This window comes from Pan paniscus, chromosome 11, assembly GCF_029289425.2.
Source record: "Pan paniscus chromosome 11, NHGRI_mPanPan1-v2.0_pri, whole genome shotgun sequence".
Lineage (NCBI taxonomy): Eukaryota > Metazoa > Chordata > Mammalia > Primates > Hominidae > Pan > Pan paniscus.
This window is the reverse complement of record NC_073260.2, coordinates 3,152,089-3,167,414: the sequence shown is the minus strand read 5'-3', so window position 1 is coordinate 3,167,414 and position 15,326 is coordinate 3,152,089. Positions and strand designations below refer to the sequence as shown.

Genomic DNA, 15,326 nt, shown 5'->3' with positions numbered 1-15,326 from the left:
CGCGGGGGGCACAGCACCTCCGAAGACAAGCATTCCATCCGCAGAGGGGCTGAACCTAGGACGGGGCCTCTCAGAACTCGGGTTTCTCTGATGGGAGGCAGGAAACCCAAGGGGCCATGGGGTGGGCATCTAGCCTGCGCCTCTCCCCAGGACAGCCTGTGCCCACGGCCATGCCTTTCTCCAGCCCGTGCCTGCAGCTCACCCACCTGCGCCCACGGCCTCACTCCCGCCAGGTGACAGGCAAGGTCACGGTGTGTGACTCATCATGGAGCTGGCGGGGGCTTGCTGATTTATTCTGCCTTCCTCACGAGGAGCTGTGCTGACCCCGCCTGCCCGCCCGCTGGGCTTCCCCTCTGCCGTCACTGACTGTATGAAGGGCGCACGGCAGTGCACACGCGCCGGCAGCCGGGGCTAACTGCCTATGGGCTTGTGTGGGCCGTGAGGCTGGCCGACATCAACACAGCTTGGGGAGGCGTCTGGCTGAGAAGATCCCAGGGCTCTGTCTTTTAAGGAGAAACTCTGATCAGCTGCTGCACCACAAACTGTGCAAAACATAGGCTGCCGACAGAGCTCCGAAAATCCGAGCTGAAATCTCACGGGTGGCAATGCCAGACCAGAAACGCCAGCCACCAAAAGAGCTCCTCAAACCCGAGCTGAAGCTCACAGGTGGCGATGCCAGACCAGAAACGCTGGCATCTTCAGCTCAGTCCAATATATTTTCTCCCGTGTAGGTTAAAAAGTACCATGATTAATTTACCAGAATCAAATTTATTTTGGACATCCAAGTAAACTTCAGAAAAATATTAAGAATAACTTATTAATACCCTGGCCTCAGGAGTTGCCCAGAGCACAAGTGTAAAAGCTCCAAGTCTAACTAGACTAAGGGGAAGACGGAGAAACGGGGAGAGGAGAGCAGGTCTGCCTAGCAACAGCTGTGCGACTGCAGCGAATTAGCTGGCCGGCGGCCACCACCACTAAGAGCCACACTGTCCTCCACTAATATGATGGACAGATTAGCAGGACACTTTCTTAAAGGAAATGAGGCCAGCTAGAGATTTCTGAACTCTGGATGGCACCGTGGGGGAAAAACCTGCCTGGGCAATGTTCATGCATTCATCTGAGGCACCTCCAGTCCTTCAAGATTTCCTGTACTTTTCACAAATCACTTTGTAAGTAAACTCTATCCAGAGTGCTCATTATAAATTATTCTATCATGCATCTTATTTTTGGCAAGAGAAATATTTTAAGCCTAAGCCTTCTTGTCATTTAGACAGTAACAAGCAACCGAGCTCATGGAGTTACACCTGGCCACCTCCCTGGCTGGTCCTCTTCAGCCTGACCCTGGGCATGGCCAGGCCTGAGCTCTGTTGGGTTGCATCTCTGCCCGCTCCTGGCGACCCCCTCAGTGGTCTCAGACACATCTGTGCTGGTGATGGTGCTGAGCGTGAAGCTCCCAGGACCCCTCCCTGAACCTGGCTGGCGGGGCAGATGCACACCCCACCTGGATCTGCACAGCCCTTGCCTCTCCCTCTCCCCCCAGCCCCCGTGCAGCGCTCCTCTGAGAGCCAGCTGAGGTGTGGGCCTCCGCTCCCTCCTCCATCTACTCTCCAGGCAGCCAGAGCTGGGCTTTTCCAGCAGGTGCTCGGCTCACGCCCCCGCCCCTCTCTACACCCACCGCCCCAGCCCCAGTGCTGGGAACAGCAGTGGACGCAGGAGGCACTCGGGAAATGGGTGGAATGAGTTGGGGCGCGGGCCTGGGCGACAAAGCAAGGTGGAGAGCACCTCAGCGGAGCTGGCTGAGCCCCCGCAGTGTCCGATGCCCCCCAGGGCCCACTCTGTGCAGAGCCAAATTCCCACATGCAGCCCAGACCAGCACCGTCCCAAACCTTGGCCAAGACAGTCACAAAGTCCTTGAGCGTCTTCAGCTCTGCTCCGGCCAGGGACTTGTGGGCTGCCAGCTCCACCCGCAGGAGGTAGTGTAGCCCTGACTCCAGGTCCACCGTGTACAGCTTCGACCTAGGACGGGATATGGCAGCGTCAGGGAATGCCCAACCTTTCCCTCCACAGCAAGTCTCCCTGTCCTGGCTCCTCCCCACGGACTCCCAGGGCCCCTGGGAAGGCTCCTGAGCGGCCCTCAGCAGCTGGGGTGGGTTTCTGAGTAAACCCGCCCTGCAAGCACGCAGCCTTCGGTCTACACGCACTGTCTCCGGGGGCTTCAGTTCAAGAGGAACACTTGCTTGTCAAATTCTCTCCAAACCACGATTTCTGAATTTTCTTCTTTGTGTGGCTTTTCAGGCAAGGGAAGCGATTTTTTCCTCACATCCGGCAATGACTTCAAATAAGACGAAAAGAAGGCCCGCAGAGGCTTCACGCTGTGAGAGAGGGGAGGGCAAAGGTGAGAAGAGCCTCCTTTATAAAATCCTGAAGTAGGAGCCGTGGCATTCAGGACAGCTCTGGGCCACCCCTTTCATCCTTCGGGCATTTATTGGGGCATGGGAGTCAGTGGGAACAGCTGACACCCCGCCTGGGCTCCGGCTGCGCTTCCACCTGGGGGATAAGAGGAAACACACCAAATCCACAGATTTACAACCAGTTCCAGTTGTAATAAGTACTATGACTCATTTATGTTTGTGGGGACCTTAAGGCGTTTTGTAAAGCTGGGTTGAGCATCTGCCAAGATGAGCTTTATTCTGACTGCGATTTCCAACACGCCTAAGAGCCTTCACCGACGCGCCCACAATCTGCCAGCCCTGAGTGAGGCATCTGGAAGTCGGGGCCTGGGGTGGACGTCAGCCCCTCCCTGATGTCAGGCCCCTGAGCTCCCTGCGTGCCCACCCTGTGTGGACAGGGTGGAGCTGAGCCCCCTGTGTGCCCACGCTGTGTGGACAGGGCGGAGCTGCCTTCTGAGGACACCCTCAATGCCATTATTGAGCACTTCAGTGTGACGTGGAGCTTGTTTCCAAAGACAGAATGTAGCAGTGCTATTTGCAAAAACATTAAAATATCTATAAAAATATTAACATTATTTGACACTAAGAAGTTGTCTAGATGATACTTTTAACACTAAACAAACATCTGGCAGTGGTTCAGGCCGCTCTGCCAAGTGCAGTGCTGTGCCCCAGGCCTGGAATGGGCCACCTCGTTGGCAGAGCTGGGCCCCCAAGCACTCAGAGCATCTCCCAACAAGCTAAATGGCCTCTGTGGTTACCCTGAATTCCAGCTTTATCTTTTTTATTTTCACTCATTTATCTATTTTTGAGACAGGATCTTGCTCTGTTGCCCAGGCTGGAGTGCAGTGGTACAATTTCAGCTCACTGCAGCCTCAACCTCCTGGGCTCAAATGATCCTCCCACCTCAGCCCCTTGAGTTGATGTGGCCACAGACACACTCCACCACGCCCGGCTAATGTTTTATTTGTCATAGGCTGGAGTCTCACTATCAACCTGGGCTGGTCTCAGACTCCTGGGCTCAAGTAATCCTCTCATCTCAGCCTCTGAAAGTGCTGGGATTACAGGTGTGAGTCTGGCCTCTTTTTCAAAAGGAAAGAAAAATACTTAAGAAACTGCGGTGTTCTGGGCTTCTGTAAGGCGCCCTCTACGCCCCAGTAGATCTTTGAGGAGGCTGAACTGGAAGCCCCAAGAGACAGGAAACACGTCCTATCTTCTCACTGCTGTGTCCCTGCACCTCAGAGCCCGGCGTGGTGAGTCACCAAGAGCCGCAGAGTCAACCGTGGCTAAACCAGCACATGCTGGAAGGCTGCAGGTGCTGCAACTTCAGGCCAGGGGAAGGGGCCACCCAGTGTAGGGCAGGCTAGCCTCACGCTGTCCTTCTCCCCAAGGGGAGGAGGAGGCCGGGGCCTCTCCAGCCTCAGGACGTTACTTAACTTGCTCAACCATTTTTCATTTTCTTTCTTTTTTTTTTGAGACGGAGTCTGACTCTGTCGCCCAGGCTGGAGTGCGGTGACAGGATCTCAGCTCACTGCAGCCTTGACCTTTGAGGCTCAAGTGATCCTCCCAGCTCAGCTTCCTGAGTAGCTGGGACTACACTGGCACACCACCAGACCTGGCTAGTCTTTTTTTTAGTATAGATGGGGTCTTACTATGTTGTCCAGGCTGGTCTGGAACTCCTAGACTCAAATGATTCACCTGTGCCCAGCCTCATTTTTCTCACTGTTCTTTTTCTAACCTGATTCAAGTTGTTTACTTTTTCATTGGGCTTATCCGAGGGGCATACGGGCACCCCACGCGGAGGCGAAGGGCTTATCCTCATGAGGGGCACACGGGCACTCCACACAGGGGCGAAGGGCTTATCCTCATGAGGGGCACACGGGCACCCCACGCAGAGGCGAAGGGCTTATCCTCATGAGGGGCACACGGGCACCCCACACAGAGGCGAAGGGCTTATCCTCATGAGGGGCACACGGGCACCCCACGCAGAGGCGAAGGGCTTATCCTCATGAGGGGCACACGGGCACCCCACGCAGGGGCGAAGGGCTTATCCTCATGAGGGGCACACGGGCACCCCACGCAGAGGCGAAGGGCTTATCCTCATGAGGGGCATACGGGCACCCCACGCAGGGGCGAAGGGCTTATACTCATGAGGGGCACACGGGCACTCCACGCAGAGGCAAAGGGCTTGCCAAGGTTCTGCAGTTCTTAGAGAAAGAGCAGAACGTGAGGGGCAGGGCCTGGTGCCCACCCCTACTTCTCATTCTGCAGAGGTGGGCACGTGGGCTCGTCTGCCAGCCCCAGACACAGACCAAACTGCATCCCAAGAGTCCACCCAGGGCAGGGTTTTAAGAGCATCAGCTGCTCCCAAAGCCCCGGCCCCGCAGCCCTCATGCATGTGCTGGTTTAGCCACGGTTTCCTCTGCGGCTCTTGGTAAGTCACCACGCCAGGCTCCTCCTAGGTGCGGGGACACAGCAGTGAGAAAACAGAAATCCACGAAAACACAGCACAGATCAGCAATACCCAAGGGCTGAGAGCCAGGGCCCAAATCTGCCCAGGGAAGCGAGGCGGAGGGGCCAGGGCTCCCCCGATCTCACACCAGACTTGCACTGTCTACTCGGAGCCTCTGTCCGGTAACTCCACACGGCACGGGGTTCCCAGACCCCACCCGGGCACTCACACGTTAATCAATCCATGCGACCCATTTGGGTAGATCAGGTAACACGAAGGGACTGAAGAAACACCAAGTTTCTCCAGAAATGCTTTGTCCCCGTCCAGCGCTCGGGTCACCACGATGCTCTCATACGGGATCAGGTCTAAGATCACCTGGGGGATGAGAACACAATGACACTTCCACAGGGGCTGGCAGTTTCTCAGAAAACACGACGTGCAGATACATGGCCTTGCAGGGAACCTTTCACAAAAGGGCATGAAGTCTGTCCCCCTGCAGGCAAGACCCTCACTCAAATCTTCACTCTCATTGCACTTTAAGGCAACTGATGGCACACACGCCATGAGCAGAAACCACGGTCTTATTCGGCAATTTTACAAACCCATCAAAGAAAACACTTATCCGCGAATTTGCACTTGACTTTCTAAAACCAGCGCGCCCCCCCAACACTGATACTGGTCAAGTGAGTCCCTGCACACGGCAGCCACACCCCACGGCCTCGCACTCCCGTCCCGCGTGTGGAAGCTTCGTGGCCGGGGCAGCAGGCCTCGTGCTGCCGCTCCTCCCCAGCCACCTGCTCCTGTCTGGTTCTGCTCAGGCTGAAGGGGCAGCAACAGGGTCTCCATGGCAGAGAGACCACAGGAGTGGCATCTCAGGATTGTGGAAGAAACCCCGCGTGCGCCACCACCACATCGGGCATACGTTTTTCCTTCTCTTAACAGAGCAACAAAACCAGCTGCTCCTCAAACCAAGGGCCCTGGCTAAAGGTGTGAACTGGGCGCCCCGCGTGGCCGTGCCTCTCCTGAGCTGGGTGTGTCTGCGAAGAGCTGATCGCTACTCTGGGGCCACACTGGTCTCTGCTCTGGGCCATGCCGTGACTCTGTGCTGAAGAGCACTCCTCCTGCACAAGTGGAGCCTGGCTGCCCCGAACACACCAGCATGCCAGGCAGGTAGGGGAGCGTGCCTGGCACCAAGACGGGCCCACACCCGCCTCTTCTCGGGGGAACACCTGCCTCTGGTCTGCGTGTGTGGAGGCCCCGCCCGAGACAGCAAGGGCACGAGGGGCCTTGGGACAGGGGTGAGGGGTCTGGGAGAGCCACACACTGCTAGCGGTTCCTCAGCCCTCCACAGAGAATCCTGGCCAACCATCTGGAGGCAGCCTGGCGTCACCATCAAACCTGGAGGGGGTGGTGCTGGGGTGCCAGGAGGGCAGCCAGGGTACAAAGCGAGACGGTCACAGTGCAGGTGTCTGCAGCTGCCTTCCCAAGTGCGTCTCCAAAAGCCCTCGCAGGGGCAAAGCTGTTTCCTATATTCACCGCAAGGCCCCCCCCAGTGGACAGAAAAACAGTCGCCTATCAAGTTGCCAGGAGGAGGAGGAGAAGCTCAGGGTGGGTGCTGGGCGAGCGCATGTGCAGTGAGGCCTTTCTCTCGTCTCCGGGAAGACTGTCAGCAATAATGACTCCCCGTGAGCTGCCCCTGCACCTGGTCCCTGGACCTTATTTAGACTTGGCCAGAAGCAAGGCTTCAGAACTGTACGTGTGAAATCAAAGTATGACGAATGAAACGACGTTTTACAGAATCTTGGATTTGGCAAAAATGTTGAGAGTTCAGAATATGGCAACGAAAAAAATCTTAGTAATAATGCATACAAAATACAGAACGACCTCAAGGTGAGCCGGGCGTGTCATAAAAACGAGATCTTCTGCAAAGCCCCCTCTTAGTTTCAAACCTAGGGTCAGGCCACCTTCTGAACCCCTCCCACCGCCAAGCTCTCTCATCCTAACAGTCTTCTCCAGACACCAGTGACTTTGCTGAGTAACATTAACTAAGCTTCTGATAATGAACAAGACCTAAAGCCACGGACAGGACACGAGATGCCGACACAGTGACCGGCACCTGCAAATCTCATCACAGATCCACCGCCAACCCCAATCACACCACGTGTGACACCTGGAGCCCACGCAGAGGCCGTACCTCCCGTCCAAGGTAGGAGCTGTTGCTTTCAAAGACAATAGCCACGTAATGGCTGCCACGGTTGTCAAGAAGGGAAAGAACATCACTGGGCCTTTCAAGAGGAAAAAAAGAGGCTTTTAGTGCCGTCAACAGCAGCGAGTTGGCCACCACATCCCAGTGGCCACATCACTTAATAGAAACCTATTACGTTTCTTGCACAGTTCAACACGAGTCTAACGGCCGCCTTCTTCATGGAGCTACTCACTGAATGGGGTCTAGGCGCGGGCAGGCAGGGGGCCGGCTTCCTTCCGTGTGGTTCTGCAGGAAGTCAATCATCGTCTGTCTGACTGTTCGCAGCTCTCGGTCAGGTCCTGCCGGAAGCACACCAGGGTCAGAGCTGTGTGTGCGGCTGTCCTCGCGGGGCAGGCATACACCCAGGGACGCAGCCCCGTCCCAGCCTGGGGCCCAAAGACAGCAGGGTGCGGGTGGCAGCAACATGTGCAATCCCAATGGGTGTGCCCAATGCCACCCACAGGCGTGGTACAGACAGCGCTGGATTCACACAACTGGAGACCACATAGCAATGAGACAAGCATGGGTGGGCCACAGGGACAGGCAACAGAGGCAGATGGCAAGACATGGCACTGCGAGGAGCAGGCCAGGCGGCTCCACTGGGTCACTCACAGGCAGAGCCCCCCCAGGGCGCGGAGAGGAGCAGGCCAGGCAGCTCCACCGGGTCCCTCACAGGCAGAGCCCCCCAGGGTGTGGCCTGCGGGGTCTGATCACACTCTGGGCGATGCTCGCCTGGGTGGGATTGTTTGTAAAAATTCATTGGGTGGGTACATGTGATCTGTGCACATCTCCAAATATTTTTACAATAAAAAGTTTACTCTGAAAAAGTTTTTACTACAATATTTGCCAAGCAAGGCAAAGCACAAAATGAAAATTTCTCTTTGAAACTATTAATATCTGAACTCTTAAGGGAAAGCAGGCAGGAAGGTCAGCAGAGGGAAAGGTGCTGACCCAGGCTGGGAGCTCCCCAGGCTCTGGGACTGTGTGTCTTTAGCAGGTTTATGAGGGGAATCTCAGGGGCTAAAATACAATGCTTATGTCCTTACCTTTAAAATTTTCTCCAGTTGTAAACTCCTTTGTAAATGCTTTAAAATACTAAGAGGAAAAACACAGAACAAGTAAGAGGCAGCCTTGCAGGGGCATCTGCATGTGTTTAAGCAACAAAACGCCCGTCACCTTAGAGGGAGCTTTACTCAATTTCCTTCGGAAAGTTTTCATAAATTGATGACAAACCACACGCTTCTCCGTGTCTTTGTGCATATTAATGTTTCCTGTCAGATTTACGAGGGGGCTAAGGTTAGCTCCAATCAGCATTCCCATCATTTACATTTTCTGACCCAACAGGGCTAGAAGCAAGACAGTTCAACTGGGCTGGAATCATAAAAGACACCGCTCTCTGGGACTTGGTAGTGAGCGTATGTCTTAATGGTTAGCTGTAGCGTTAGCTGTGACAACACGGAGGATGTGCAGGAGGAGGAGACACCACGCAGTATCTCTGAGTGGATGATTAGGTTCTTATGTTAACATTAAAAACTTTCTTCATCAAAGGGTACGTTAGAGACAGCGACGAGACAAGGTTACAGGATGGCGGAGATGAGGTCGGTAAGAAAAGCACTGGCCAGCTAAGAGGGAAACGTGCAGATGACAGGAAGACACTTCACCCGTGACACCCACGGCCCACAAAGCCAGATGTGCTGGCACTGCAGCCGCCAGGGAAATGCAAACGAAGCCGCCAGTGCTTCCTGCTGCACTGCTCCCTGGGCGAGCACGAAACTGCCTGACGCTGCTGGCCTGCAGGTCTGTTGTGCACAGACCCGGTTCGCGGCCCAGTGGCTTCTCTCCCAGCCTCAGCTCTCCCCGTGCCCGGGAATGCGCACAGCAGCGCCGTTCAAAGCCACCAAAGCCCGGAAGAGCCCACACGCCTGGCAACGGGGGGTTTTGGTTCTCAGAGTGACGTCACTGGACAATCCCATCCAATGAGCATCGTAGTGGATCTGGGCAATGTCCCATTAAGTAACAGAAAGAGGGCCCGAAAGTTTACATACAGCACAGTGTGACCTGTGTCTGAAGCAAAATCAAAATACAACAGGAAGCCATGCTGACGTAATCACACGCGGAGGCAGGCAAGCAAGTGTGCGACACAGGCCCCGAGAGGCCCTGGGGCAGGGCTGACACCGGTGCCGCCCAGCGTGGCACCTGTTGGGGCAGGACCGCAGGTGCTGCCAGCACAGTGAAAACAACAGCCCCCAAAATACAAGCGAAGCCACCATGACATGACACCACACCACACAGCAAGGCACCAGGGCTGACAAGGACGGAGTTTTACTCAAATTGACAAAGCTTCCCAGGAAGTGGGCCCAAGGCGCCCACGTTTCTGGAGATGTCCATGTCAAGGCACGCAGGAGGCAGTGGCACCCGCGGGTACACACACGCTATGCACGGGCCTGCAACAGGGTCACGGGTACCTCCGCCCCCTAGTGGGAGCAATGGGCACAGCCTTGTCTGCAGGGCTGACTTTGGCTGGGGAAGGCAGAGGCCCTGTGCCTGTGTGTGCGTGTGTGTGTGCATGAGTGTGCATGTGTGAGAGCCCCATGGTACACGGACCACACGCGTGGCTTCAGGCTGGGGTGCCAGCCCTCCCACTCCCGGTCTCCTTGCGCCCCCTGGCCGTGCAGGCTGCAGGGGGTCTTTTCACGCATCCCCTCCATGTGACCGGGTCTGTGTGAGCGTGGACAGTCCCACAGACACTTCCACAGCACAACAGGGTGGAACAAGAGCTGCCCCCACCAAACATCAGCTCCTACAATTCCTACGAAGTTCCAAGGAGAGAGCCAGAGAAGCCGAAAACACAGGCACTATGATGTGGCGAATTTCAACAGACAAGCAGCCGCGTGATGCTCACCCGGAAGGTGGGGTAGAAGGTGAATTTCAACGGACAAGCAACCGCGTGGTACTTACCCAGAAGGTGGGGTAGAAGGTGAATTTCAACGGACAAGCAGCCGCGTGATACTCACCCGGAAGGTGGGGTAGAAGTGGATGTCATAGTCATGGCACACGGCCTGGTTCTTCTCTTCCATGCAGTCCAGAGCTGCGACGCGGATGGCACTGGCCCAGTCTGAAAAGCAGGAGCATGGCCTTCAGTGTGGTGAGCACTGGACTCCCGGGAAGCCCAGGATCCAGCAGTCCCCACTCCAGGCTGCGGCCACCTGCGAGACCAGCCCACCTGCCCCCTCTAGGTCATCAGTTAGGCCCTCACCACACAGAGCGTCTATGTGGAGCTAGGAGAGAGAACTCCGCCAACAGCATGATGCCTCTCCTACCACAGATGGTCACAGAACACGTGGATTTGTGCTGAACCTGCACCTCACGGAGCAGGGACAAGGCTGTGGGCCCCTAATTAAATGACCCCCTGATGGATGAAAGCGCTGGTAACAGAAGCGGCTGTCAGCGGCCGGCACTTAGTCAGGACAGCAAGCAAGTACGTGCAGATTAATCAGATACGGTCCAGGCTGTTTGGCAAAAACATTCCCGTGTTCTCACTCCAGCGAGTACTGGCAGCATCTGAGCAGGGTCTTTCAAGGCAAGGATGCGTGCACAGACACATGTGAAGGGGTTTCCAACACCATCCCAGACACTGCCCGCAAACCCTGGAACACCTATGCCATTTTGGGGAGGCTAAAAGGAACCATAAATTTTTTTGTTCCTATCTCTAAAGTTTTTGCTATGGAAAATTTCTAACATGCAAATAAAATAGAGATAAAAATGTAACAAATCCCACACATTCTACCTCTTGGATCAATAATTATCAGCTCAAGGTGAATCCTGTTTTGCCAAAGTCTCCACCCACTTTCAGAACTGTCCCACAACAAATCTCAGCACGTCATTTCTACACAAAACCCACCAGGCTTTGCCTCTGAAAGATGAAGGCTCTCCACTGGGCATGGTGGCTCATGCCTGGAATCCCAGCACTTTGGGAGGCCGAGGCGGGCAGATCGTTTAAGCTCAGGAGTTTGAGACCAGCCTGGGCAACATGGTAAAACCCTGTCTCTAAAAGAAAAATACAAAAAATTAGCTGGGCGTTGGTGGCGCACACCTGCGGTCCCAGCTACTGGAGAGGCTGAGGTGGGAGGACCGCTTGAGCCCGGAAGGCACAGGCTGCAGTGAGCCGGCGACAGGGGGAGGCTCCACCTTAAGAAAAAAAAAAAAAAGTCCCTATTTGTTCGTTTAAAGTTTGTTTGAATCAAGATCCCAGCGAGGCTTGTTGGTTACTGCTGGTGGGTCCTGGCACTTTCCTTCTCTGGGTTTGACTGACAACATCCCGGACTCCTGGCATTTCTGTAACAGGGCACTCAGATCTAGATTCTTGTCTGATTTGTTTGGTGAGATTACTTTGTAGGTAGTGGAACATGCTTCCACCCAGAGGCAAGCGACGCCTCTCTCCTTAGTGATCACGACCTAAATGCATTAATGCACCAGGGCTGCAGTGAAATGGTGACGTGTCATCTCTCACCGTTTGCTCATGATGAGCTGGGACAATTCTGTGAAGAGAGACCTGCCCTCACTGCAACCCAGCGGAACGACTCACATGAGGAAGGGGAGTGCCTGGCTCGTGCTTCAGTCACCAGTATCAAAGTCATGGTTTCTGAAGCTGACCAGTGAGGTTTTCTTTTTAAAAGATTTGTGTTCTTCCTCTGGGATGTAAAAATTGCACTGCCAACAATTCACAAATATTTCCTGGCTCCTCACTCTGTAGGGGTCCTTCCAGGCCCTGAGACTTTGAGGGGACAGCCTAAAGGGGCACCATTGGGTCAAGGGATGGGTGCTGGCTATCCTGGAGCCTGGAGGCCTCAGCAGAGTCGGCAGTGTGGCAGGGCACGCCGCACCGTGGGAGAGGCAGGTGCAGAGGCGAGACCCAGGCACCCAGCAAACGGACCTGCCTGGAGGAATGGAGCCAGCCACGTGGGGTGCTGCCCTGGCACAGCCTTGTGACCGGAAGCCCAGTGATTTCTGAACGGGAGAGAACGTTATGTCTGCCTGTCACTGAGACACTGATGAGGCTCTTTTTTGCCTTGTATTCCGATTCTGACCACCTGTCTAAATCAATGATTCCACTATAAGAATCATGTAAAAAGAAAAAGAATCTTTTCTGAGAGCGAGCTATGATCTCAAACTCCAGAGGTTCTGTTAAAAGCATGCCTGGAAGAGACGGAACATATCACCAGACTCTGTACAAATATGAAGGCTTGTGTGTGTTAGCGGTTCAGATTGCTATTTTTCTACGTAATATACCACAGCTCTGTTTCAGATACTGGCCTTTTCTCTCTGTAATTTAAAAATAAAAAAGAAAGAAACCTCTTTCAGAAACAATGACCAAATACCGTTCCTGCTTACGCTGGCTAAGTGAAACCAGTTCAGGTTTTGAGGCCACTTTCAGTGGATGAGGGAGAAGCGACACGAGCTCTCTGCATCCCTGGCCACTCCTTGCCCAAGCCTCAGACCACATGGAACTGAGGAAGAAGGGTTCATGCTCTCACCCAGTCAGCGCAGCAGACGGCACGGGACGCGGAAACAGGAGGTGCTCCCAGCAGCCCCGCCGTGGGCAGCTCACGGGCGGACCCCTCCACAGCCCCGGCTCCTCAGCCCATGCATCCTGGCGAAGTGTCTCATTTCTGTGGCCTTTTATCTGGCTCACAATTCCACATGGTTTCATTCTGTTTATTGGGAATTTCTATAACACATTTTTATTCCACACTTTTTTTTAAAAAAAGCACCTTTGTGCCCAGAAAGAACATGTAAGAAACCAAAAAGTTGCTCTGAGAACCCAGACTGCACACACAACAGAATCACGGCCGTGTGACATCATCAAGCCGGCCTAGAAACAGCAAAAACAAAAGACGGGAAGAAGAAAACGTTCCAAGATGTTTGCCAGGATTTGGTTTTCACGGTGGGATCTGGTCCTATCTGTGGTTTCTCAGATTTGTCTTAGGGCATGTTACCTACACAAACAAACACACAGCACATCCCCGCTGCCCCAGGCACTTGCTGGCCACATCACACCCTGCCCTCCTCTGGCCACCTCTCCTGCATTTTTCCTAGTTTCTATCTTCCCGTAGATCTTGGTACAAGGTGGCAACACAGCGCCCTGCACAGCGGCCGTGGAACTCTCCCGGCACCTCAGGTGAAGGCCGCTTGGACAGTCTGGGCCCAGGCCAGGTGGTGCTGCTCTTTTTAAATAACCCTCCTGGCCGGGCGTGGTGGCTCACGCCTGTAATCCTAGCACTTTGGGAGGTCAAGGCAGGCAGATCACAAGGTCAAGAGATAGAGACCATCCTGGCCAACATGGTAAAACCCCGTCTCTACTAAAAATACAAAAATTAGCCGGGCGTGGTGGTGCGTGCCTGTAGTCCCAGCTACTTGGGAAGCTGAGGCAAGAGAATGGCATGAACCCGGGAGGAGGAGGCTGCAGTGAGCCAAGATAGCGCCACTGCACTCCAGCCTGGCGCCAGAGCGAGACTCTATCTCAAAAAACCCTAAAATTAAATAACTCTCCTCAATCTCAGGCAGCGCTAGAGAGAATGTGAAGAGTTCAAATGTGGCCGGTGGGAATGGCTGTCAGCCCTGCAGTAAACAACTCTGTAACACCTGGAATGCAGAATCCCAGGTGCCAAAGGGCTGAGCCCAGGAGGAACAGAGGCATGATCCGACCCAGGCCTCACAACTGCTCTGATTCCTGTGCCCCACTCCCAACAAGCTCATCCACCGCAGGGCGCTGCCCAAAAACACATGAGCCTCAGTAGTCGGCCTCCGTGAAGGCATCCTCATCACGTCGGGCCACAAATCCACCCTGTCACTGGCTCTTCACAGGCTGTCTCCAATGAGGCTTCAGATTCCCAAGACCAAATGTCTGCTGGTTGTTTCTACCTGTTACTCTTCCATGATAAGCAAGTAAACACTCAAATCAAGACTTAAGTACATAATTCTAACATTCTGAACCGAGCTGGAAGGCGCCTGGGAGAGTCCCGGCCTCCAGAGGATCCGCCAGACCCAGCACTGCTCCGCTCACTTGTCCCCTCCTCTCCCCTCCAGCCATGCACAGGCCTGACCTCCGTCCCACCAACCCTGGGCCTCTGCCCTGTCTCCTCCCTGGTGGAACTCTTTCCACTGATCTGTTCCTGGTTGCTTTCCCATCTATTTCACAATTTGAACACAGGTAACACCTCAGCGAGGACTTCCCTGACCCCCTGCCCAGGCCTAGTTTCATTGGCAGGAAAAGCCTCCGACCGGCCTTGTTTCCATGGGAAGTAAATTTACACAGCCCTTTACAGTTGACAAAGCTTTCTGACCAAATTATCTACCATGGGAGTGGCCTGGTGACAAACGCAGGATCCTACAGACGGGGCAACTGATGCTCACAGAGGCCGAGGAAGGCTCCAAAGTCCGTCAGGTCCGCATAGCACACACCTCGAGCGTGGAGGGCAAACGTCCTAACAGGCGTGCCCGACTCCGACTAGCGTGTGACCAGAATATGCCCCCATCCTACCGTGGCGAATGAAGACTCCCCGTCACGCAGGTGACATGCTGCAGCCCAAACATGCATCAGCTACGCCCTGAGGCAAACACCTGTGGAGGAATCATTCCACCAACTCCCTTACAAAGGCTCCCGCAGGACACGCTGCCTCCTTCAACATGTAGAAAACCAAGGCTTTGCAAAAGCAAACGATCTTCATCTTCCCAACATATTTCACACCGTCTCTCCACTAGACCAGAGGGCTCTGCCCTTGGAAGGCAGGGATCCGTGTCCAATCAGCCTGGCGGCCCATCCCCACACACAGGAGGCCCCTGGCCAGTGCTCAGGGGCTTGCGCGAAATGACGCGGCGGAAGGGCAGTGCCCCTCGCAGCCCCACACTGATCGCTCCTTACCCAGCCCGCTACCATGGCCTCCGTGCAGTTTCTTCAGCCCTTAATGCTTTGGAAGCACCCGGACCCACCTTATTCCTTTTGAGCTGCCATCAAAGGCTGTGGTGTGAATGTCACCGCCCCTACTTGGCAGATGAGGACACCGATCTCCAAGTCCTCAGAGGCCGAGAGAGGGAGAGCGAGCCTCAGGGCCGGCACTCCGCCCCCTCCACCCTCTCCGCCTCCTCCGCGGGTCCCATCTGCCAGGCTCTCCCAGCGAAGAGA

At 54.8% G+C, this 15,326-nt stretch overlaps 1 protein-coding gene across 1 annotated transcript in view; it reads right to left on the bottom strand.

The window, feature by feature from the left end:
• Nucleotides 1-15,326, bottom strand: part of QSOX2 (quiescin sulfhydryl oxidase 2) — a 39,223-nt gene that overhangs the window by 10,563 nt on the left and 13,334 nt on the right. The window contains exons 2-8 of the mRNA XM_034929504.3: nucleotides 10,159-10,259; nucleotides 8,191-8,239; nucleotides 7,338-7,443; nucleotides 7,094-7,184; nucleotides 5,129-5,274; nucleotides 2,238-2,372; nucleotides 1,887-2,016 (exon numbers count right to left, since the gene is read on the bottom strand). Coding sequence (XP_034785395.1) covers nucleotides 1,887-2,016; nucleotides 2,238-2,372; nucleotides 5,129-5,274; nucleotides 7,094-7,184; nucleotides 7,338-7,443; nucleotides 8,191-8,239; nucleotides 10,159-10,259 — 758 coding nt within the window. The remainder of the gene's footprint in view (nucleotides 1-1,886; nucleotides 2,017-2,237; nucleotides 2,373-5,128; nucleotides 5,275-7,093; nucleotides 7,185-7,337; nucleotides 7,444-8,190; nucleotides 8,240-10,158; nucleotides 10,260-15,326) is intronic.